This window comes from Rhopilema esculentum, chromosome 5 (assembly GCF_057945365.1).
Source record: "Rhopilema esculentum isolate cy_ngs chromosome 5, ASM5794536v1, whole genome shotgun sequence".
Lineage (NCBI taxonomy): Eukaryota > Metazoa > Cnidaria > Scyphozoa > Rhizostomeae > Rhizostomatidae > Rhopilema > Rhopilema esculentum.
In genome coordinates, this window is record NC_142819.1 from 10896137 (window position 1) to 10922542 (window position 26406).

The 26406-nt window shown below is 36.0% G+C and overlaps 1 protein-coding gene across 1 annotated transcript; it reads right to left on the bottom strand.

Annotated features, from left to right (window-relative positions):
• Positions 1–665: 665 nt before the first annotated feature.
• Positions 666–24875, bottom strand: LOC135689870 (diacylglycerol kinase theta-like). Its single transcript, XM_065207231.2, has 29 exons — positions 24718–24875; positions 24167–24318; positions 21018–21097; positions 20148–20247; positions 17766–17854; positions 15678–15809; positions 15421–15568; positions 15085–15162; positions 14696–14796; positions 14371–14443; positions 13602–13684; positions 12936–12985; positions 12188–12278; positions 12004–12058; positions 10249–10310; positions 9656–9803; positions 8400–8441; positions 8165–8280; positions 7897–8048; positions 7557–7711; positions 6144–6252; positions 4983–5150; positions 4712–4802; positions 4311–4372; positions 4000–4042; positions 3710–3778; positions 2875–2928; positions 2077–2175; positions 666–1843 (listed from the first exon to the last, which is right to left on the bottom strand). The coding sequence occupies exons 2-29, from the start codon at positions 24291–24293 to the stop codon at positions 1757–1759; spliced, it is 2664 nt and encodes an 887-aa protein (XP_065063303.2). The 5' UTR covers positions 24294–24318; positions 24718–24875; the 3' UTR covers positions 666–1756.
• Positions 24876–26406: the final 1531 nt, after the last annotated feature.

The window sequence follows — 26406 nt, forward strand, 5'->3', positions numbered from 1 at the left end:
GCAACTACCACTTTACAGCAATGAATGACGATAAAAGGCCTCAAGGTGAGTTTAAGTCCTATTCTATCATCAGTTCAATGTACCTACTAAGCACTAAAACAAAATTGTGTAGCCTTCTCAGCCAAGGCACTGAGAATTTCTTATTGGTTGGGCGTTTTTCAAAAGGGGCCATGCTCACCTAAGGAAATGTTCGGGGTTTATGGACGGGTGCTTTAAATTGCAATATGCTTACGCATATGTTAAAAGTCCTGGCTTGTTGCAAGGGCTGGCTGGGTTGTTTCACACATACATCTCGAAGATAATTGTTTGATTAAGTGTTATCACCAAGGACACAAACTAAAAAAGTTAGCAATTTAGTTTATGATGTGGAATTGAAATCTTTCAAATTGCAAAGCACATTCGTAGTTTCATCTAGCAGTGTTAGAATCCGTTGCCATAATGAAAAACCGCTATTTTGGAAGCTGAAAGAGTTCGTTTTCACCGTTGGCTATTTTTTATCCATTGGGTATTTCAAGTTTCTGGGCATAAATGTTTTCTAACGTCACATTTTTGAGCATTTTTCTGACGTTTGATACACTGCGGAGTGACAGACAAAAAGTTTTAGCATTTCTTAAAACATTCGAATTCCAACCAGCAAGAAGGAATCTCACAGGAAGAGACGGGAGTGAAATTATCATGTTTCTTTGCTATAATTTCTCGTGATACGCATGTGATGCGATATTTGGCTTAACGTGCCCGAATATTACCCTAAGATATTCAATGTTAATTACCCTTAACATTATAGTAAAAAATGCGCCGTTGATAACTTAAGAGAAGTGCACATGTGAAGAGAAAAAGTTAAGCATCAAAAATCTGTTACGTTGAATTACGTTGAAAAGAGAAAGGGGTCACGGAGCATTGAAGGGGCATTAATTGCATTAATCGTAACATTACATTAATCTAAAATTTTATAGATTACCTGAATATCACCCAACTCCACTCTTAGTAAGGGACTTAACATTGGTATGCATTCAATTAGATTGGAGAATGGTTTTAGCTTATAGCAAACATGGAGCAGTTATCTCAGCAGAAAACCCTTGCTGCTTGAGTAGAATGATGCCTTCGCCAACATAAACATACACTTTTCAAAGGCAACGGTCTATCTAGGAATAAGTCTGCTTGTTTGCCACTGACTTGCTTAGCAGTTTAATTTCTACTTAAATAAGCATTTAGAGCGCCAGAATTTGCACAAATAACGGAAGAAAATAAAAGCAATATCAAAATATGCTTCTGCCAAGAGTAACCAAATAATCTATTTTTGCTGTAAAAATTGAATTTCAACCAGTTTTTAACAGCTCCAAAACTTTCTGAGGCAGAAAAGTTCATTTCTCAGTTGATCTTATGAAAATTATCGTTTTTCCTAGGCTGGTTAGGAAGACATAGATTTAAATATGAGGAAAAACAAGATGCTACAAAGACTAGGCAGCTTTGGACAAAGGTTAGTTTCAAATATTCTATTTTACAGCAATCATTAACGATTTACTTCAAAGGTTTAATTGTTAGGGAGCCTATCAACTTAAAAAAAGTCAACAATGACATTGAAATGGAACAAAATTACAAGAAATCATTAAATACAACGGCGCAATATAACTAGATTACCAGAACGATTAAAAATGTTATATTTGGTTGCCTGACCAATAATTTCGAGAATCAATCTCATCTAAAGAATTCTATCTATATTTAACACTAATCAAAAACCTTTTATGATAAATAATTCTTATTCTTGCGTCGAGACAGACTTTTGTCCCAAAGTCTTTGACGATAGCCTTTTTCGAAGGGGGGTGTTTTTTGCGAGCATTTTTGCCTAGAAAAAAGTTTGATTAGCGATGTAGAATTATCAACTGCGATCTCAACAAATGAAGGCGTTATGTAATGACAATTCATAACTTGACAATTAGCTCTGTGCTGGCAGATAGGATACGATGTAAACAATGCTTTCAAGCGGTTGCTCGGGGTGGGGTGAGTGCAAAAAACAGAAAAAGACAAACATAAAAGGGGGAAAGGTAAAGGAGTAACAGTTATGTGGTTGGCAATTACCTGCTGGACCGTAGGCCGAATCACAATGTCACACGGCTGCTGCATCCATGGCTCGCCGTCAATTTGCATTGGAATAACCGCCTTCACTTTCAAATTCACCTTCAAAGAAACATGTCAATTAAGCATGGTGCACTGGGTTGCATTGGTTCGCAAGGACCGGGGTTCTTATACAAAACAACAAAAACTCTGGTTTTAAAAGAATCACTTGAACGGACAGAGTGAATAAGATTCTTAAGATCCATTGCAGAATCATAGAAGACAAATAATTTAAAATCATAGCAGAACTGTTGCCCGATAAACAAATTAAGCGTAGAAACTTTGAGTTGCAACTTAGAATCGTCTTGTTTACACATCAAAGCGCATATAACTCTTTCTTTTGTTTAAGTTCACCTTGCATTCGAAAACTTTAAATGTTCTTGAACTGAAGCATATAACCAAGCTCCTCTCTATTTTTTATCTTTACAGTTTACATAAAAAATAATCAGTTTACATCTTGATATTGTGTATGGCATCCTCTACAACCTTGGATGGGACCTTCTTATAGTCTAAAGGCCCCAGGTACCTCCATTGGCTCGCTTACCAAAAGAAAAATATCTTCCATAAAAACATTTTTTTACTAGTTTGCCAAACAACTCGCAGTTTACTATCTCAATTTTTCGTCACGTGAAATGCATACCATGGAACACGAGAGCTGGTATCAAAACAACCAGAACAATGAAAACATAATCTATAGCTCAGACATATCGATGATAAAAAACTCTGTGCTCTAACAATCATGATTAAAAAGAAATTATGTACTTGACTGCCTTGAGCAATCTTGATTGCAGATGATAGGCCACTTTTAATTCTCCCCTGAAAAACGAAAGAACAAAAAAACATAATTGGGTAGAAAATAAAGTGCATATAAGAAATGATTGTTATAATTCATTTTGTATTCCTTTTCTTTAACGGAGAATCACAGGGTTGTACTGAAATAAAGTCTTTGACATATACAGGACTTTTCGGTACCGCTCCAAATGGAACTGCTAGCAGTACCGAAAAAGGATCATCTAAGATTCAAAATGAGTATGCATTTGAAAAAAGATTTGAAAATATCTTTACAAGGCTGCTACATTATTGACTTTAAGTCACCAACTTTATTTTCTTGTGTTGAACGATGCTCTTATGCTAAGAAACATTAAGGACTTCACTTCTGCTGTCCATATTTGCTTTTGCTATTTCATACACTACTGCAACTTCTTAGCATTCATAGATCAACGAAGATGTTTGCTTAAAACTTTGGAGGTTATGAAAATATATGTTGTTTTTTCGAGAAAGAGCATGAAATGCTGTAAAAAGTGCTGTCATTTGAGAGAAAACTGCAGAAGCAAGGCGGAACTGGTGCGCAGAGGACTACGCACCTCTGTGGTTGGTTGATTGCGTTTGCGTAAATGGTTTCAGATGGAGCTGGTAAACATTAAACAAATATGTTGTAGAGGGTTCAGGAAGCTGGTAAATTGCTCGTTTAAACGCAGCTTTAATTAAGGCATCATCGTAACCAGACTAGCATTTCAATAAACGGGCTGTGCAGACAAAAATTCAAAACGAACTATTCAAATAAAAATTTTAAAATCAAAAATGTTGAATTGCTTACCATATGGACAACGCCAGTGAAACCCATCAGTTCAACCAAACCATCATTCAATGAAGGCTGCTTGAATTTCTTAAAGAATTAAAATCATAAATAAGTAAAGTACAAATGGAAATAAAGAAGAAAGCACTTCTTAATGGCAAACCTAATGGAGAAATTACAAACCTATTTTAAGTGCAATCCACTGACAATATCATCGCAATTCGAAAACATTTTACAATTGATTCAATCAAGTTCTTTAACTAGCAACTAATGAAATAGGACAGGTTCAGTCAAACGAAAATTTCACTTACAGTATCTTTGTCTTTCCCCCAAGGATCTGATCCTCCAGCCCAGCTACAACAGAAGCAACGTCATTCAAAACATGAAATACCAATAACTTGAATGATAAAATTTATTAAAAAATAACAAAGAATGAAGAATTACAAATATTTGCATAATAGAACAAATATAACTAAACTTTATTGCTTGGACATATGAATAATTCTAAAAACATTTTGATAGAGAAATTAATTTAAGGCTCAGAAATGTTGTTAATTCTAAAAATTACTTTGGAAACACAGTATGCCTAACAGCTTAGCTAATATATGTAAATAAAATATACCTTGGTATATTTAAAATTAAAAGTCCTTCGATGCTGGGTATATTCACAGTCTTTCCGTCAACCTTGTACGAGAAAAATACTGTAAGTAAAGTGAGCGAAAAATGATTATATTACAAATCCATTTAACATTGCAGCAAACTTTTTTATTTTTGCTTCATCACTTTGATTTAAAAGTGAAATAAACAAATCTATTGACGTATTTGATTCTCTTTATGCCTTGAATGAACACCTCTATAAAATAGAATAGGATTCACAAGTATGGAAGGTCAAAAACGAGCAAACTGTCACTTTGAGAGTCCTGAAACCAATTTCAAGTTTTCTGTTGCATTTAAGAGACAGTAGTGGACAGGAACAGCAAGGAAAGGGACAGTAGTGGACAGGGAAGGAAAGCACGGTCATACCTCGAGTTCGATTTTATCTTGCAGATTTGAATTTGAGCTTTTCGCGATGTTTTTCAATCCAGATTTGAAATAAACACCTTTGTTACGAAGCCTTTGGAATAAAGGAAAAGCGACCTCATTGCAAAATACGAGAAAACGGTACTTCGAAAAATGTAAAAGCTAATTTGGCATGGGTGAAGCTAAAATAAAAAATTCGCTGAAAAATATGAACAAGATTAACAATTGCTGAATAAGAAAAGACGTCACGTGATCATCAAGGTTTAATAATAACCTGCTGTTGAATTTGTCGGGTTGCTCCTCCCTAGCGAGATGAAAGTCAAGAGAGAGCATCGCATCGACACCAATTCCGAAATAGTTATTCATGATTATGACGTTTGCTTGTTCGTCTTCAGAGGAGCTAGAGTCTGGCGAGGCAGGTACATCAAATACAACACTCCATCTAGAAGAAAGAAGTAAATTAACATTACGCAGACTTCAAGATTTACAATTACCCTACAAAATACTCTTTAGGTACTCGATTTCTTGTTTAGGCGTCCTGAGCTAATTTTATACTTCGTAAATGGCTTTAAAATTAAGTATAGCTGAATTAACGCCCAATTCATATGTAAAAGATTTGATAATATAAACACCGGCTTGTAGCAGACACATTAGGTCTCTTCGTTTATCATGTTCATAATTATTAGTTTACAATGGTAACAATGAAAAAACAAAACAAAAAAACTAGATTAACGATGAGCAGTAGCTCTTAACAAAAGAATTCTCATTTGTTGCGCTCATTCCCTTTTTTAAGAAACAAAACCTGGAGTACTCTAGTTTCTTAATGCTTTAGGAAATTCCAATACTCGCTTCAATAATCTTAACTATGATGTGGAACAAAGTTTCTTAACTATGATGTCATTAATTCTAACCTTCAGGGCCTTAGATTTGGTTTCTTCACGCTTAGAAATTTCACAACAGAAACCTGTTTGGAAGAGCTTTCTTAGATGCAAACAGCTAGTCTCGTCAATTTTGTTATTGTTTTCAAATGCTCGTGACTTTTCTTTCAATAGATTTGCTCCGCTTTAGTACTGATATTTCTTGCCTTTTCCCGATTGTTGGTTTTTCGATTCTTATAGCAAGCTTCTTGTGTAGAATGAGTGTAGGTGAAAGCGAAAAGGGGGCCGATACAGATACAAATAGGGGACTCTTCAGATTAATTGCCTGATCAGGATCAAGTATTTTCGCGTTCGATGTAACAGTTAAAAACACTGAACGTGATCTGAGCTCGCTCAACTTAAAAAGCTAGATTAATTTGATTTAGGAATAATCATGATTCGGACAATCATGTTTCTGATAATCAAGATTCGAACGCTTGGTAGGCAGGATAAACCAAATGGCGGATTATCGAGAATGAAGGTAGGCATCATTGTAGAAGCATCGACTCTCGTCTTACCTGTCAAGGTTGGTTTCAACTGCATCGTCGACAGATAGTAACAATGACGTCAAATCGTCACTGCTTGTGTATCCAGAACCCCAGTTCAAAACTCTAGCTAAATCATTGCCTATGTAGAAAAAAATTACAATATAATATTGTGAATCTTGCTGAGAAGACAATAGGAGATAAGTCATCTGCATTTACATACTGTATAGTTACTTGAGAAAGAACTTTAATGGCGTATCACAAAATATGCGCGAAACGACATGCTGGTGAATTACAGAATTAAATTTTATATGCAAACCATCAAGATCTTGGCTTTTGGAGGAACAAGATGCATTGGATTAGCTTCAAGGAAGGGAGGTTCAAGGCTGGTGAATATCATTGCGCATATCATCGGCCTTTGAAAACCGATTAGACAAGAATAAAATCAGTCTAGAAATGAAGAACGCGCGTGTATGCAGGGTCGTTATGCTCCTAGGGTACACTTTTGAGTCTGACTGGTTTAGCAAGTTTTGAATCACTTTTACAAAGTTGCTGTGGCACGGCCATGTGAGTTATTTCATCACTTCATCCGTACAAGGCAGAAAAACCAACCACTTATAAACAGTAATGAACCACAAGACATCCCTTGGCGAAATTTGTTTAATAAATTCATCTTAGATATTTTGTCGCTATTGCAGCAAATTCGCCGTTCGTGTGGTTAGCCAACAGAAGCGCTGAGCACCAATGTGGATGTTTTCATTGACAAACTTGATACTTCTGGTGCCTGTCTTGCACGGATGAACAGCGTCGGTCCAACTCATATGTTACTCTCGATGATTAATGCTGTGATTAAAAACCTCTTAACTTTGCATTAATTTCTGAAACACATTCAGGTAACAAATGCCGATTGTGAAAATTGCTGAGATCGATACAGATACATTCAAAATAATTTTTAGAGGAGTTTAGAGTGCAAAAACAAGGCAAGGGGCAAAAAAATCGTTTTTTGGTGATATGTGAATAGCGAATGTCAATATCCATGGAATCCACAAAATCGTAGCTTTATTAGGGAATGACATGGCAAAAGTATTATCGAGGTTCAAGATGTTTTAACGGTGTCCTAAATTATGTTCACCTTCAAGGCACCTGTGCGGTCTAAACAAGACAGTTCAGAAAAGATTAGCTTGGCTCCTCAATCATGGTAAATGCCTCAAAAGCTTTTCTACTGAACAAGTTATTAGAACGAGATTACGGGTAGATCACAAGCCAGCATAATAGAGAGCTTTTGGATCAAAGCCTTAGGAACTGGACCGATATGTTGGACTAAAAAGAACATGTCACAAACAAAAGGTCTTTTCGACGGACTTAGTTCTGATTAACCATTCAATCACACGGGCCGGAACAGCACGATAAATGAACGACTGTAAATGAAGTTAATGAAACACACACCTGTTCCCAGCGGAAGCAGTGCACAAGGAGGTTCCTTGCATGTCAACAGCATATATTTATTCGCTTCGTCAATAGATGAAAGCACCCAGCCGAATGTTCCATCGCCACCACAAATAAGAATTCGGAAATTTTGCACTTTTCGGAACGTGTACAAGCTAAAATAAGGATAAAAAGGTTCTTGATAATGATTTGATTCGATCCTTCACTCGCTTGATTTTCCTGCCGGAATCTGATTTGAGTCGGTCAAATGAGCAAACTCTTAATAACAGTGTGGGAACGTGCAAGTGTACCACTCCAGCGAAAATCAAGCCAAAGTCTAAAACATCGAAAAATGGCTTACCCGGGAAGAGGACCTCCTTCCATCAAATCAAAAATCTGATAAGGGTTGAGCGTCCTCTGGAAGAAATTGATAAGCTTGGCCCCTTGTCCACCACCACTTTTGCCATTGACGAAAACAAGTAAGGGCCAACTCGAGTTTGGGAGCAGTTTCTCCTGGATTTGGAAAAGAAAATGTTTATATGCAAATGGAATCTATATCAAAACCAGAAATTATTCGCTTGAATTGGTTATATTCAACAACTCGAGATTAAACAACTATAAATACTAACCTCTATGATTGGAATTATTTTCACATAAATTCTCCTTTCGTTTATCGAAGCATCCTTCAGTCTGAAATATCCGGATATCAACGAGTCTATTGATGGGAACTCGATGACAATTGCACCTGTAGAAATGAAAAGGAATGTATCTGCTGCGTTGGAAACAAATCATACCAACTGGGCGAAAAGGAAAACTTTTCTCAATATGAAATTAATCAGTGCGATAGTGAAGGGTGCAACCTACCATACAGGGGAAAGGAATATTCGATGATGCAATCAGGAACAACTGCAAGAGGAGAAAATGGATAAGAATTATTAAAAGTGTATTATAGACAGCTCACAATTTACCCATAGTTTCTAAAAATATTATCTGAAAAGGGGGTGCTCTCTCCTCGATTAGCTTTGCTATTGAGAGAGTTCCTCCTTAAGAATTCCCCTTCATACCAATCCTCTAGTGTTGTGTATCTTTCTTTAATTTTGTGTGTATTGTCTTATGTAGTTAATCAAATTGTAGTAAAGTATGTTTAATTTTAGAGTATTTGTATGTAGGTGAATTCAAAATAAAATTAACTGAACTGAATTGAACTGAATCGCTCAAAATAAATGCGTTAAATCATAAAGTCTACAATGAATGAACCAAGAAGCAACAAAACCATTGATTGAGCCATGTTCACTGATATTTTCACGATGTTGACACTTATAGGTCAAGATGTACGGTGATAACTTACGCAGTATAACCCTAAATGCAAAGGCAACCTGGGGTGATCAACAGTCTAGCTCAGCTGTAGAAAATTAGACAACAATTGCTGCACTAAGTTTAGAAAATGTCCATTATTTAAAACAGCCCAAATACTTTGAGTTTCATTTTTAAACTTTTTGCACCTGCCACCATTTCTACAAAAAACCATTCTACTGGCCTACCCTACTGATTCTGAATTACAAAAACAGCTGCAAATCCCAAGACCTATCACTTCTCGCAGCCACTCTTCATTTGGACACATGATATTTTTCAGTACCATAATTATCTCATTCACGTGTCCCACAGCGTGCCACATTCGCGTGTCACAGAGCGTGCCACATTCACGTGTCACAGACCAGAGCTTGTCGCCAAACATCGAAGAACTACAATCGTTGCCAATATTGTTGGACCACTTACAAAAAACTTTACAGCTTTTCAAAATTTCCTTCTCCCATTATAATGTTGATTAATATCAAAATTGCATGATTTGCAGTTAAAATCAAACTAGGATTAACAAGCACTGGGCGCAAAATGAAATAATTCTAATGAAATAACCAACATTGTATGGGGAAAGAGGGAAGAACATAGCAACGTGACTGATAACTTGGAGATGTATTAAAATTCGGGGGTTGACAATATTTGAACGTGAATATGTTGGTGTTCCAACTATTTTTAGCAAGGATTGTAGTTCTCTACGAAAATGTACAACGCATTATTTAAATATGGAAATCTGTGCGACGCTATGTCTGAATCTGACTTACATTCCCCCATAATTTCAGTTACAGATGCTTCATACTGTGCATTAGTTAAATTGTAGGGCAGGTTGCCAATAAACAATGATGTCTTCCTTGCTCTGCTTGCAACCGGTTGAAGATAATACCGTATAGAATGTGTCCGGGCGATTGATAACTACAAAAGAAAGTTTAGGTCATTAAAGCAAGACCGATCCTAAGTCTACAGAATGGGCCTAGCCAAAGTAAGAAGCTAAAAGAAAAAGATTAGACGATCAATAAACAAATAAAGTCTTAACTCAAACATTTATTTAATCTTAGACTGGTATACCTAAGAAGTTAAGATTTGTCAAATTAGCGTCTAAATAGATAAGCAAAAGATAGATCTGTTTGCGAATCACGTGCAGGTGGCAAACTTGTTTCGCACTATGCGATTCAAAATTCAAGACTGCCGTTATGAAATACAGTTACAATCCTTACTGATATCACCAAAATGTAATCCCCGTCAGTCTAAATTTCCCGCATAAAACCGCTGTCGGAAATAGTTTTTAAAATGAAATTAAAAACATTTCCCATCATTAGATAGAAATTTTGATAAAAAGGTTTATGTTTTAGTGAAGTACCTTTCTTCTTCCTATGTAATCCTCCCATACGCAATCTTCATCTTCGACATATCTTTCATCAACTAACGCAAGAAATACATAACATTTGATGACAAAAAGCAGAAATTCCTTGGAATAATTCACACAAATTCTTTGCCCAAATATGGATAAAAATTTAGGATCGTTGACAGGAGTGGATCCAACAGAAAACCTGACTGAGTTCCAGGCCAAGGCTGGGGTATTTCAGATAATGAGGTTTATGAATTATAATTGTGCCTAAGTCAAAATCATTATTATTATTATTAAAATTACTATAATTATTAGGCATTTTGGTACCATAGAAGGGGGGCCATTTCTGACAACAACAGTGCATCTGTGGAAACTTTTGGAACCTTTTCCCCTTTGAAACCCACTCCCCTTCTCAATACCCTTTTGTTTGTCTTGGATACCACAGCCAAATTTTTCCCTATTGTTTGCATTTCAATGTCAAATAAAATCGGATCATTATTAAATTAAGCACAAATTTATCATTTTGCTTCGGGAGACACCAGCCAATTCATCAAAATATGGAACTATTATTCCGTCTGAGCATTGTTACCCCTGCCATCAAAGACTGCAATTCAAAACAAAGGTAGTGAATGCTCCTGGAAAACTAACGATATTTCCTGGTTTTATCTCAAACGCTTAATAATCTGCTGGAATGCTCGAGGGTCGCGAATATTAGACACCTGAAGTCGCCCGCCATTTTGAATTCAATGAAATGCAGTCTCACGCCAGAACAGAAACAATAGGCAGCCAATCATCATTGGCTATTGTGCAGCTATCTTACAAATATAATTTCCGAGTTCCAGATGCTGTTCTGACTGCGTTCCATCCGTGTTTCCAATAAAAATTCCATTGTTTTTGTTTCACTTATTTCCGAGGCACAAATTGTTTATTTTCAAGTTCTAGGATTGACTTCCTTTTTTATCAGAATTAGCTAGCCTAGTGTGGTCTGTTGTCCTCCACAGCGTCGGGGAAATCGTTTCTAAATCATGCCAGAGAAGAAAGGAGGGCGAACGAATCATATCAAACCGGCAAATTTAAGATTTTGAAGAGACTGTGATAAAACTTTTATAGTTTTCATTTTTTTATTTTAAATATTACTTCTTTCAAGTAACACTACTTTTAGCTTTATTTTGTAAAACTGACTGAGTTCTGTGCACCAAAGAACTCACTCTGGATCCGGCTCTGGTTGAGAAAACGAATCAGTCTGGATCAGAGATTTTCTTGAAAGGAAACAAATCAGTCAGGATATAGCTGCATTGAAAACAAACAGGACAGGTTTCAACTATGATGACGTAGACTTAGAAAATGCTGATGTTGCAGAAGGAGGTTAAAAAGAACACATTCCTGAGGTGCAACTAGCATTGAGAAGAAAAATAAACTTAGAGCTGTTAAACAGAGGTAACAAGACAGGTGTATTTGAGTTGGTGTGGCCTTAAAACAGAAAACAACGATACTGAAAGTCTAAAAAAACAAAAGGAAAGAAATTTTGCCTTTGTTCAAGGCATCAATAGAGATGGAATTCGAAGATTTGATCAAACTATTCGTTAGACACGAGGTTCACGATAAACTGCATCTAACGAAAATCGTTGAGCACTGAGAAATAGTGAGATCTTCTACAAAAAAAATCCTGTTTTTCAAGCATCGAATGTTAACAGTTCCAGAAATACACGACTAAACTGGAACTGAAATTTGAATTGCTAATTATTTCAAGGACAAAAAACGCCTTACCTCCATTGGGCTGCATTTGAAGTTCAACTAGACAGTACCGCTCCATTTTGGCATTCTGAAACAAAATGAAATGCGAAATTCACCCATTAAGTCTAGCCTGAATCTTCAAAATGAGATCGAAAGCCAATTGGAACCAGAAATCGAGCGTATTAATAAGGACATTCAGACTTAACAAGAGGCTTACTTCGATTTCAAACAAGCTGAGCGCACGCTCAACGATTCGCCAAGCTGGAGTTCGCAAGTTAACTTCAACGATCACCGATGGTTGCTTTGCTCTAGAGAAAATGATTTTAAAATTATCTTACTGATGCCATATAATAATGCATATTTTAAGGACGCTTTTTGGAGGAAAACTGCTATAAAATATTGAAGGTTAAGGAAGCGTCATTTGGGTTTTTACCCAAACCGTTATCTTCACTATTAGGTGTCACAAAAAACGATTATATGGCACAAAATAACATGACACGGCACACAACTTGCCGCAAAAGCGATGCAAATGCTAAAACTAATGAAAATAAGTTAACAAGCACTATTGGCATGCAGAAATGAAGGCATATACTGCGATACAGTGCAAAACATTCCTAAACATTTCCGCACATTTGAAATGATTTTAATCATAAATGAGAATTTGTGATAAGTGAGCTTAATCTTAAGAGAAAAAAGAAGCTCGAGAATCTTTCAATATAAAAACAACTTAATACTATTATGCTTCGATTCAAAAGTTTGTTTCACTGATAAAAATTTATCATTTCATTAAATATGGGTGTGATCAAAGTCAACTTCACAAGAGTAGAATGTTTTATATTTTTACAAGGCATTCGCAGAAATTATATTGAACGAGAAATTTGCACGATTTTGGGGCTCTGAAGTTGGAGCTCATCATACAATAGCCAGAATTTGATAAATGTGAGAGTGAATTGATGCTTCCTTACGGTATATCTCCTCTGTAGATGGTCAGTGTGCCATGTTTTATGTCTAAAGACTGAAACATAAAGCTGTTTTGGCTAAAGTAACTCTAAATAATTCATACACTTTACAATCAACATTGTCTTAATCGTTAGATAAAGTTTTGACAGAATAAACCATTAGCTGAACAGATGCATAACATGGCTAAATCTAGCCAAAGAAAAAAATATCGTAATTTAAACAACGGGGCTTGCTTGGATTGAAGAAATTTTTGTTGATAAAACGGGTTAGTTATAATTGAGACATCCATCGAATTGGGTGTGTTTGATGGCGAAATTTAGCAATAACTTGAATGATATCAAGACAAGTAAGCTAGAGACAGGGCGCTAGATCATTACTGAAAAAATTTAATTTACCATCTTGCATTCAAAAGACAAAATAGTTGGAATAATATATATACAGACCACAAAAATAACATTTAGTCGGCATTGCGCTAAATATATTCAAAAACACATTATATTATTCACAATCGGATTCATTCATTATGCGACATGCACTTGGCAACAGCATAACAAAGATGGGCGCATTCGTGAAAGAAACAAGATTTCCTAGGTACTTTGACAGCTGCACCGGTTCGATGTTTTTCCCTGGCCTAAAAGCAGACATAAATAAAAAAACTGAATAAAGCCTACACTGTGTCTTAGAAACAACTGCGGCTTTTTGTTTTTCACAAAATGCATGGGTTTTTCGTAGTTTTCCAGGCGTCGCTCCGAATCTAAGAAAAAGCATAAAGATGTACAAATGAAATGCTTGGAGCTCAATTAAGCAAAGCAAAGAATGTTTTGGCAAATTTTCAACCAGACTGACATTAAACGCTTGATTCTTGATTACTTGAGAATGTTTAAAGATCGGGATTTGACAAACGGTGTGTTTTATAGATGCTATTTTGTGGTCCATAACAGTATGTATTCCACATAATATGCTAAGACATGATAAAAGGAGACAACATACAAAATAAATATTCATTCATGAGGGACAGCGATCGAACAGTCGTCTATTCATGAGGAACAGCGATCGTTTTCATAATGGTCCATTTGAGTGAGGGAAATCCCTGTGAAAAACCCTTTTGAGTGAATAGGTAGATATTCTGGCTAATATGTAAGTAGAAAGGGACTGTCTTAATTCTGCAGCTGTGTTACATAAAAAGTCAATGTTTTTAAGAAATAATAACTATTCTGGGCTTAAGATTATGCAGATTAAGAAACATGCCAAAATTGTGATCCGAAGTTCAAAGCACTTTCAGTCTTGCGTCATATGTTTCGTACGGGAATACGGGAATATGTCGTGCAGCTCGCAGATTTTGAAGTTATCACCCCCAGCACCCCCCCCCCCTCCCCTGCCCCCCATATCTGACGAATGAGAGTATAGAAAATTACAGGAATAGTAGAAAGGGACACTTACTGACGCTGATTGCTCTAGCCAGGTAATATTTGTTCTGCTCTTCCGTGATGCGAAACTGTAACAAGGCATCTCTCTGGAGACGATGAATTAAAAGAAGGTCAACAACAAACGACAATGAGATTGTTTTGCTAGAAATTCTACGGGTCCACTTCAGATCCCCTCGGAATGTAAAGATGTATCAGGACATTTTCAGGTCAGGAGACCTGTTTGACAGTTTCAAATGTCTTCCTGAAATAGACAGACATCCTCAACAACATAAAATAAATTCTTTTGATAAATCAACAAATAGACAAAAAACAAAAATTAAATAAAAGTAAACACGAACCAGCACATCTGGTGCAGTAGCATCTTTTGAAACCCTTACATTGCGCCAACCATGCGGATTTGTGATGTCACCATCGTATATTCTCAGAACACCAGATGAATCTAATCAAATACAAAATTTTGGAATAAATTAAACTGATAATTTGATAATAAATTTCTACTGATCAGTTTGCATAGAATGGTTGCATGCTTAGCCTACAAGATACTGTCTTTGGGGGTTCTGCTTCTTTTTCAAACAATTTACTGCTATCTACACTGCTGAAAGCATAGTAAACTTTGTAATTATAACTACATATTATTTGCAAGTATAAGGAACATATTACTTCAGGACGACGTGCCCAGTCACTCATCTAGATGACAACAGGTGACGTAAAGCATTCATCAAGTTACCTTCAACGTCACCAGAATTACAAACATCGTGTCTGTCTTCCGATGACCCAGAGCTTGTGTGACTTGAATCTGAAGAGCCTGAATGCCAAAAAGGGAAGAAAGGACTCGGTAAACAAGTAATCAACTAGCAAAAATACCAAATAATCGATAGAATTAGCTATTCTAATGTAATATCCTAATGGGTATTACAGTATAATATTACCTGGCAAATACGTAAGAATATAACACGGCATCACACAGCAAGTGACCAAAATAACAAAATTTTAACGTTCCAAATAATTCATTTTGCACGCTGACGCAAACGTTAAAGAATGAGCAATATTTTTTCGGACGCACCTGACATTTTTCTTGCCGTATCAGCAGAAAATCTTGTTATCCACAAAGGAATATTCTCAGCTGACACATAAAATGGAGGTAAAACCAATCTTGAGAAATTTCCAAAGTTGCAGGATTGGTTGATGTTGTGCTGACAACCCGGATGAGCCTAAGAGAAGAGAAATACCAATCGAACAAGCCTTTTCTTCATTTGAGTAAAGATTGATGAAAGTATAGTGATGTGAGAATGTAACAGACCATTAAAAACATAGACAAACCGTTATGCCGCACCAAGAGCATCTTAGACCGGTAAGGCACTCTGAGCTGCTGCAGATTTTCTTGCAGTGGTGGCATTTCGATGATGCAGGAAGGTGCCCCTCCATCCAATGGTGGCGCTGAATATACTTGGCCTTCAAATAAAGACGACGCATTTCAAATTAACACATGAAAATTAGGCTTATATCGCTACAAAATTAGTGAATGGCAAAGACATTGATAGCACAAGAAGCCTTGATAAAATTTGCAATAATACAAGCAAAAGTGTTACAAGGGATCATCATCAGGTACCACCTTCTATCAGAAGGTTTCTACCATGACCCTCCAACTATCCCTGTCCTCAGAATATCGTTTAGCTTTCCCAATGCTCTCACACCGGCTCCATTCCTTGACATCGTCTCCCCATATTTCTTACTTGTCTTCCCCTGTCTCTCTTTCCGTCAATCATACCTTCCAAAACAAGCCTTGCCAAGAACACGGATGATCCACTCATAATGTGGCCAGCAAATCTCATTTTTCTTTTTATCATTTCGTTCACTAAAACTCTCTGATGTCCAATTGTTTCTAACACTTTTTTATTGGTTACTCTTTAAGTCCAGCTAACTTTCAGAATTCTCCTGTAGCACCACATTTCAAAAGGATAAAGTTTTTCTGTCATTACTTTGCTGTATGTCTATGCTTCGCTTCCATATCCTACCACTGAGAAGATTCTAAGTAGCCTTAATTTCAAATTCAGGTTGATGTTGCTTCTCAAAAATTCCTTAAATTTCCAATTTACTTTTTCTTTTCCTATTCCTCTTCTGACTTCTTCCTCAAATTTTCCATTATTAACTATCCAACTTTCTGGATATTTGTATTCCTTTACTTGCTCTTTGTTGTCTTTGCATTTGCTAGCTCTTTGTTTTCTACTTTAATTTCACATTTAATTTGTTCCTTCCTGTCTATTACCATTACTTTTTTTGCATTTAGACTCATTCCACATTCTACACATTTTTGATGGAGCTCATTAATCATTCTTTGAAGATCTTCTCTACTTTCTGCAATTAGTACAGTATCATCAGCGAACCTAATATTGTTTACATTTTCTCCATTGATGTTTAGCCCTTTTCTCTTGCTTAATGCTTCTTCAATTAGGAATTCGCTGTACAGGTTGAATAGAATTGGTGATAGGATGCAGCCCTGTCTAACGCCTTTTTTAATTTCAATTTCTTCACTCTCCCTTTGGTTGGTTCTTACACTTACTTTCTATTTCCAATACAAATTAGCAATTAATCTCATGATTAGGAATTCCCTTTCTTTTCATTACTTCGATCATTTTGTCGTGCCTTACTCCGTCGAATGCTTTGGTGTAATCAATAAAACAACGATAAATAGTTTCTTTTTCTCAATAGTTCTTTCACTTAAGATTCTTATGATGAAAATAGCTTCTCTTGTACCTTTGCCTTTTCCAAAAACAAGTTGATTCTCGCTGATTCTTTTTTCAATCAAAGGAGACTTAAGGGATTGGAACAAACACACTCTTGATAAAATCCTGAGGAAGATCTCCTGTTGTATAGATTTTGTTGAGGAGTTCAGTTAAAGTTGTTATTTCCCTTTCTCCAAGATTTTGTAAGAATTCAGCGCACATTCCATTCTCGTACTTCTTTTTCGTCTATTCAATTCGTCTTTCACTTCGTCAATATTTGGTAAGATCTCTCTTTCATCATTATAAAATTCCCTTCCTATGTACTCTACCCATCTTTTGATTATTAATTCTTCTTCATAGATCATTTTCTCATATCTGTCTGGGTTTCTGAGGTAACTTCAATTAACTGTCTTACAAACACATTGGCTATGGCTTATTCCCTTTAGAGAATTAACTTCCAGTTTAGCTAGGATTACCTTTAGAAACGATGGATTGGACAGGCACGTTTTAATTACATTGAATCCTACTGCATAACATTGGATAGCATTTCCTTTCACGAAATTGCATTAAATTACTTGGTATTATATTTCAAATATTATAACATTACATTGCTCAACATTGCATCAAGAATACGTGCTCAGTAATGAATGATAAGCCATAATGAATTTGACGAAATAGCACTCACATCAACAAGATCTTCATGGTAAACTGAAGATCTTTTACAATTATGAACAGTGTCCTTTGAGCAGCTTGAATGAACATAATACTCGCAACCTGAACAGAACGCGATAGTGCATTTTAGAGTGAGGATTTAGAGGGAGAATTTGTCGCTGGGCGAAGAGGTTTATGCGGAAAACCAGGAAACGTCGATGGAAAATGGTCATTGGTATAAATGAGTTACTTCTACAAGTTTATAAATGGAGGGGAAAACAGTTGGGATAACTTTTCCAAACAGGCGAGCGGCAAGAGAAAAGGATATCACGTGTGAGGATAATATTCAGCAATGACTGATCAATGAACTCAAAATAGGGCTTTCGTAACCAGTTCAGAAATACCTGATGAAAAATCTTCAGTTTGCAAGAAAAGGGTAGAAATGCTGTAAGTGTAGAGAGGGCAGCATGTTAGAAGAAACAAATCTAAATCGTTACATATATTTGCCGGAATGTTTCCGCTGTAGAAAATTAAAAAGTCAACGATGAAAATACTCAAAAACTCAATATGCTGACAGGTGGTACGCTTCAATTGAATCAACATTCGCCTAATTTAGAGACGATAAATTGTTTACAGCAGAAGACATTTTTATTAAGGCAAATGCCAAGATGTTTAAAAACACAAGATCGGTTGTGATAGAAGACCAAAGATTTTATGTTAATTCAATCAAGCAGAACCCAACCTAAGAAGACGACTGCAACTAAACTGTTTTAATCTAACTCAAACAAATGTTGGCTTAAAAGCAAAACGCTCCCGCAATCGTCAAATTTTATTGAAAAATCAAACCGATTTTTTTCTTGTTTTGAATTGGACTGATCTAATCTTTGTTAAAAAAGCTGTTATAGGGTTCCCTTGCTAAATGTCAGGTGAGCATTGTTTAAAGTTCAATTTATGCGATTCCAAAGGAATGCTTTTAGAAGCTGGGAGTTGTTGCCTGAAATCTCAACAAATTTGTAGCTCAAAGTATTAGTGCTGAAAGATTGCCCGACAAGAAGAGGAAATAGCTTGATGCTGTGAGCATGTTTAAAAAATTATGAAAATGCTTCAGTGCTACATGTTGGGGCGGAAATATCATCAACAAAACTATGCTGACACAAAATCTTTAATTGTATCTATTACCCTTTTTTTAAGACTTTCCCAGACATGACATAATCATTAGAATTCACGAACAAGGCTCTAAGGTTGAATTCTATTAGACCGAATTCTATTAGTAGTGAAGATGAATCAATTCATCATGGGCTTTCATTAGACAACTTTCTTTTAACCTGCGGTATGTTTCTACAGTACCCAGCTGTTGGTCAGTGTGCACTGATTGCAAAATAACCGATCATCAACCCTAACAATAATTAAGCCTCTCTTTCCTTCACTTTGCTTTAGTGTCTTTCCAATCTGCTTCCTTTTACAGCATACATGCATTAAGCTAATCTCGAGCTGCAAGCACATTTCTAAACCAAGGGTCAGCGAACGTCATCAATTTTGCACAACAGCTATCAAGATTTTGACTTGTGGATAAATCTTCTTACAAAAAAGGATTATAAGGCAAAATTAACCTTATAATTGAATTTATTTTCAACAAGATTTGGTTTCGTTGAAAAAAGGCTTAAATATATGGAAACGAAAATTGTGTGTTAAGTTCACAACTAATCTTGTTAGCCAGGAAAAAAGATGACTTTTGTCGAGTATAATCTTGTGCTGTTTAGATTATTATACAATGACAATATGGCCTGGTTTGTGTAGTCAATATTTGATCAATCCTAACGCGCTGGAAAAATCAGCAGCGGAAGTTGGCAATTTTCGTGCGTAAAACAGGAATGCTTATTGTTAGCAAATACGTCAGAATATGAGACCTAGCCGAAACTACAAAATTTTGTCACTTTTGGTATTGATCTAAATAATATTCTGATGGTGAAGGCATAATAGCTATTAAGAAAAAGCTCAACTGAGAGCATGGGAACAAGAACGAGGATACTCAACGAGAGCACTGTCGACTGCAGAAAACCGTCCACTTCCTTGTTACCCTTTGAGCATAACCTTCAAACAAATTTCACCCAAATGGAAAATTTTAATTTGATACTAGTAAGAGAGTGAATATAAATCAAACTGTTTTGTGGGAAACGGTAGTGATGGTGCACCAGAAAAAGAAACGGAATGAAAAAGACCATGCGCAGAATTGACTACTCCACGAACCTTGGATCCTGGGGTTACCTTTCTCTGCACTACCGTGCATTTTACTGCATGAAAATTCCAATCCCCGGCCTAAACAATTTATCAGGGCCCTGAAAGGAACTACATGATTACATAGCTACAAGTCAAAAAAACATGGCTTAGGGAACATAAACGGCCAAGCTGAACTCACATCTGCAAGTGAGAAAATCGGAGTCTTCGCTGCGCTGCCTGCAAACATTGCATATCTTTGACTTCGTTGAAATAGATATGAAAGTGTGCGCTTGTGGCCTCTGTCAAAAGATTTGGAAAAATAAAAATATCACGGAATAACGACAATGATCAAACTACATCACGAATAATAACTGAAAACTGCATCATTAATAGCCTTACAAGTAATGTGATGTGAGAATTTCTTGAATTTAGGCTTCATTTTCGTTTGAACACGTTCGATGTGTCTGTTGGTTACAATTCGAAGAATAAACTCAAACTTGAAACATTCTGGAAAGGCTTTTTGCGCACTGAACACAAACAAAAACAAAAAGTCTCGTGGGTTGTTTTCCATAGAGATAATAGGGTACAAAAACATGGCGCCCACTCAAGAATGAAGACTCCCTACCCGCGTATGTGGGTTTCGAGTTAATTAGTACAGTTAGCGCGGAGGAGCTTGTAATAACCTTATTTTGAACTATTCGCCTAGTCGATATATTGAACTATTCGCCTAGAAATCTGTATTGGTTGAGAGGCTTCGGTTACTTTTGCTCTATAATTAAACTAAAGTAAGGCAATAATGCATAAAAAATAAAGCATAAAATCAATCTAGTAAATCTAAAAATTACCAAAAGAAAAATATATTTAAAAAACATGAAATTAGAATCAAGAAAAGGTGAGCCATTCGGCCTCCAAAACGAGGTTTTCAATTAAGTATTCAATCAAACGAGCCTCGGTTCCTCGATACAGCTTCAACATTCGAAATGAGCTTTCCCCACAACATCAAGTATTTCTGAACAAAAATATGAGTAATTTCACTGTCATTTCCAGGAACATAAGACAAAATATTTACCTGAACTTGTGCGAGCGACAGTGCAGTGCAGGGTATGACAACATTGGCCATGCAACGATCGTGGGTCACGAATCCACAAACTGTTGAAAAAATGCACATAAATATGTACAAAAACTGCATTTAAAGCAAATTCATTGATAAGCTGGATCCCTTTTACATGTAGCAAAAATTGCTTGCTGCAAAATTAAAAGCATGCAAACTAATTATCTGAGATCCCATATCTCCTTCAGAGAACAAGGGCTAGGGTTTCTGTATCATCACTGCCTTGATAACTGTAAACGAGGCAGAAACAGAAACTGGTGCGTCACTGCGCTGTTCTCACAACAGAGGCGTCGTCAAGACCCACGTGTTATTTTCACCTTGCATTTCAAGCGGCTGACTTTAATCTCCTAAAGAGATAGGCCTGTTTCCAATTATTTTTCATTACTCTGCTGTATTTAACATTATCAAAGTATGGCAGAACATGCTACTGAAATTATTCAGCCCAACTTTTATAGATTTCAAGGTTTGTAAAAAGCATTCAGTAAGATCAAAGTCACAGTCAAAGTGTATATTGCTGGTCAGAAAAGGGGCCTAAACAGACTAACTGTTCATTATTCTCAAATTATAGAAGGATGCCCTTCTTCCATACGATATTTATTGTTTTGCTATGTATAGGTGCAAGGAGGAGCTCATAAGTCTTCTCATAAAAGCTGGCCATTGGAAAATTACTTTTTTGCTTATCCAGTCAGATGCCATCTTGATGACATGTCTAAAATGGTAGTGAAGAACCTAGTAACTTGGGTGTGACTAGAAAATCACATTAATGGCATTTTACATTAAGCATTGACTAGTAAATGGTCTGCGAAGCAAGAGCTGTGGTGATGTCATGGTACTTGGTCCTACCAAACGAATGAGGCTGTTGAAAAAAGTGTATATGAATATTTTTCTCATGTAAAAATGTAAAATGAAGTAAAAATGACCAAATTATAATTTTAAAAATGGCTTTGGTAAACACAGAAATCATGTTCTAAATTCACCCACTTTCAATACCATGTAGTTTATTTGTTTATAAAGAAAAGGAATACATTGGGAAATGGAAATGATTTGATAAAAAAGCCTTAGATTTGATAAAAATCATTAGGAAATGGAAATGATTTGATTTTAAATATGTGTGATACAGAAAAATTATGTCACTTTCACTACAATTGTCAATTTTGAGAAAAAGCTCAACCTGTTAACTGCACAAGGACTTGATGAATAATTGATTACAATTTACACACATCACAAAAGGAGCAAGTTTGGCAGAAAGTGAAAACAAAATGAAGACCAGCAAATTCAGGTTAACATATTGTCATTTCTGGTTGCTATGACATTGTTCAACAAATTTGTTCGCTGATGTGTAAACCCTCTTTACCATTCCCACAACAACCAGTTTTGTTAAATTACAAATAATCTCTTTATAAAAATGATAGCACATATCTCCTTGAAGTGAAAAACAAGAAAAGCATGGAAGGAATATCCACATCATAACTGATAACTGCAGTATTATTTGGAAGATAGGTGAAAGTAGCATAGTATGATTTGAAATTGCATAGATAATTTTAATTTCAGCAACAAAAGGGACTCTTTAAGGCTGAAAAGGTAATGATATAAGATAATGGCGGGCTTCTAAGGAAGAAATTATTAAATTTCCCTAGGACAAAGACTGACCTCATTTCTCTACCTTAAAATCACAATTAATCATTAAAACATGACAGGTTGTTTTAACAGCAAACAAAGGGAACTCAATATTAAAATAAGCTTCTATTTGCTGAGCCTGCTTCATAACAAATATTTCAGTCAGGTAATAACTCAGCATTTCTCAGAAGTAAATAATCTGGATAGCCCCTTCCAAAAGGAGAGAATTAGCCGCCTTTAATTAAAGTGTATAAAACAAACACTTTAAAAGACAGTTCTGAAATCAAAGCATAATTACATAAGTAATTAGTAAAATTATCTGGGATTACAAAATTAGGAGTAGTTGAAATTTAGATAAGTATGTCCCTGGGGACTTATGATAAGGTTTATAACGATATGAGTAATAGTACTTCAGTCTTCCACATTTGAATCCAGCAAATATCCCCTCCCAAAATTTATCTGCATATCTAAGCCAAAATCAGAATAAAAGCATATCAAAGGTCATAAGAACACAAAGGTGTAATGACTTCAACATTCTAATTGGGTGACACAGACCTCTTGGATGGCACATTTTGAGGGTACGTGTGAGACATTTACCACCCAGATAGAGAATCCCTTTGCGTGCAGAAAAAAGAGTTCATTGTTGTGGATTTAAAGAAACTTGCTTGGGAAAACAGCAGCTGCTTCTGACTCTTATAATGACCAAACACAAGGAAGGGGATTTACAAACTGGGATGATTAAAAAATAGGATAAGAAAAGTTACTAAGAAATAAATATGTCTTTAAATTGAACTCTACATATCATTGAGATTTAAAAAGACCCTAGTTCATCAAAACAATTAAAATTGTCTAAATTTGATGCCAAAAAAACTTTTAAGGTATTTAGTGGCTGAAAAAATGGTTGCACTGAGTAATAAGTTACCAAGAAAAAAACTTATCAATTTAATTTGAATAAATTACAAAGTTGAAAACCATGGCATTGGCTTCATTTATTAAAAAAGATACAATGCAATTGATGGGCACTTGTTTCAAGAGTTTCTTAGTTTACACAATCTTACTTGATTATTTACTTTTGAAAACATTTCAAGACAGTTATAATCAAGACGGGTAAGAGCAAGAATAGCAGGAAACAGGCGAAAGATGGAAGAAGAGGGATGTAAATGAAAACATCTGTTGCTGACTAAGATAACTGCCAAAATCAACATTCCTCTAAGACCTTTACATGATACATTTAATAAAAGAGAAAATAATCTTGTGCATATTTGATTTCATGTATTTTAGTAATTTTATGTTATCTTAAGAGTTTCAGATATTCACTGTGCAAAACTGTTATCCTTAGTTCTACCTTAATGCCATGTCTAGCAAGTGTTTGCCATACTAGGTAATCCTATAGAAACAATGTAGATATTTATAAAACCGAAAAATACGGAAGTAAAAAATCTACAAGAAAAGCTTTTCAGATGAGAATATAGAATAGTAAAAGAAATCACCTTTGCACATGTTTCCTTGGTTCGTAATTCCCCATAACATGTCAGAACAGTGATGACAATAAGTAGGTTTGTGAAAGGTCTTCTTTTCAAACGAATGCCCGTGATCTTCCTCAGCATTCATGGACATCTTCGGGTCACGTACAACGATAAACCTATCAAAGTTAGTAAACAGAACCTTAGAACTGTTAACTTTCTTTACATGTGCAATACAAAAGTTTACATCTGCCAACCGCTCGTAACGATTGACAGCAAACTCCTCTGAGGTAAAGTGGCAGGTTTTAAGTCGACAAATCCCGCTCCCTAACAACAAGTACGCTTTCTCCAAATTAAGCAACTGACGATAAATCGATGGTGGTTTCCTTTGTTTCTTATTCGCGTTCTTCCATCAAACAGCTCCCATAGTTGTAAATTTCAACTTGCGACTCGATTTGTCAGGACAGCAATAAAAAGATGTTTTACACCTGTTGTTTTGTTGTGCTTCGTCCGAGTGGTCCGATCACTGAAAGAAGACATACTAAACATGGTTACAATTATGGAAATAAAATGTTTACCCCGACAGGCTGGTGCGTTATCTGGCTCCCTTGAGTGCGATTATAATTTGAATTTCAGCGCTTTCAATTTATTTCTTGAAAACTCTATTTTATCATCCATCAAGAGAGGCACCGGTGATCATTTACGTTATAGGCCGACACAGACCTCTTTTGCAAGGAACCTCGGATGCACTGCATTTACCCGGACACAATGATATAGAAATACACTTAGAAAATACACTAAAATGCGTGCGGTACAATATGATGAATTTAAATAACGATCAATGTAAGTAAATTGTACCAGGAAAATTTATTTAAAATAATTAACGACGTTTCGAGCATAGACCGTTATCAAGTAAGATAGAAAAGCGACGATAGAACGTTATTTACAATGATATAGAAGCGCCGAAGGCGCTAGATGTCACTCAACCGGAAATACTGGCAAAAAGCGGACAAAGAGAAACCAATATTTTCGAAAATTTGCATAAATTTGAAAGTTCAGCTATACTGTATCAGCTTGCCATATTCATTTCGAAGGTTTTAATTCATAAAATGTTTTGGTTAATGGGGTTTTAATATTTTCAAAAAATGTTTCTTGCTGCGGCGTTAGTAAAGGCACTGGCCTAGGAATGTTTATGTTGTCAACAATATTTTTCGGGCTTATTCGAAAAAAGCATTCATATGAGTCAATATCGTGACTATTTCGGTTTAGAATATATAGTTTGGGTTTTGTTGAAGATAGGCGTGCCGCATTTCATTTCGTGTGAACTTAGAATGCCATTATTATTATTCTTCTATTCTCTTTTTATTTTAAATACGGTTCTAAAATAGATTTCTATTTAAAGTTTTGACAAACAATGGCAACAATTTGGATGTCAAAAACAATATTCCCTGGCTGATAGTTAAATCCTACGACTCACTGGTGATGTCAATTTATGGGCAGCGAAAAAGGGGATGGGGGCTTCAGCCCCCTCCCCAGACTTTTTTACCATTAAAATGAATTTTTAACAAAAAAATAAAAATGACTAAAAAAATATGTCGAAATAAGTCCATTCATAGACTCAATTTCAAAGGAATCGGGCTCTTCGGGATCGGGTTTGATATTGTTATATTCATATGAAGATTATTCACATGGAGTTAAATGGACCAATAAACAGGGCCACATTTCCCATTGTGGCCCATTGGCCTACAAACATATAGGTGTCCTAGTTTCATAGGGCCCATGCCACCGGGGGGGGGGTGGATGGACACGGCCCCTCAACTTTTTGCAAAGCAAGTTGTTTTGAAGCTGCATTAAATAGGGAAGGAAGCCTTTACGCCTTACTTTAGCAAGCCTGGCCCCCCAATTTTCAATTCCCGGCTTGGGCCCTCAGTGCCACGTAAAAAATGTTTCCGCCGATGAGGTACCAGAGTCACACGATGAACCTCCGCCTCAAAATGATAATCAAACGTCAAGTGTCCCTTTTACAACTTACAATGCATCTAAATGTTTTTGTCAATAATTTTAGGTTGAGGCCCTCAGTAAGGGCAACGCCTCTTTTTCTGCTCTCACTTTAAGGAGAAATAGCTGGGCCCCGCACAAGCAAAAACAGGAAGCAAGTGAAAAAATCTACCTGTGAAAGCAACCTTCCTTGATAGCACAAATTATATTCGTAAAATGATTTTATTATCGTGATTTCTTATTGCCTAGACCAGTGCCTCTACGAACGC

Bases quoted from the DNA above. Each gene is read 5' to 3' on its own strand.
- LOC135689870 (XM_065207231.2), bottom strand. From the start codon at position 24,293: ATGTCCATGAATGCTGAGGAAGATCACGGGCATTCGTTTGAAAAGAAG. The intron at 6,253-7,556 runs GTGTGTGTTTCA...TTTTCTACATAG, and splicing joins ACTGCTTCCGCTGGGAACAG to GCAATGATTTAGCTAGAGTT. The intron at 1,844-2,076 runs GTAATTGCCAAC...ACTTTTTTCTAG, and splicing joins TTCGGCCTACGGTCCAGCAG to GCAAAAATGCTCGCAAAAAA.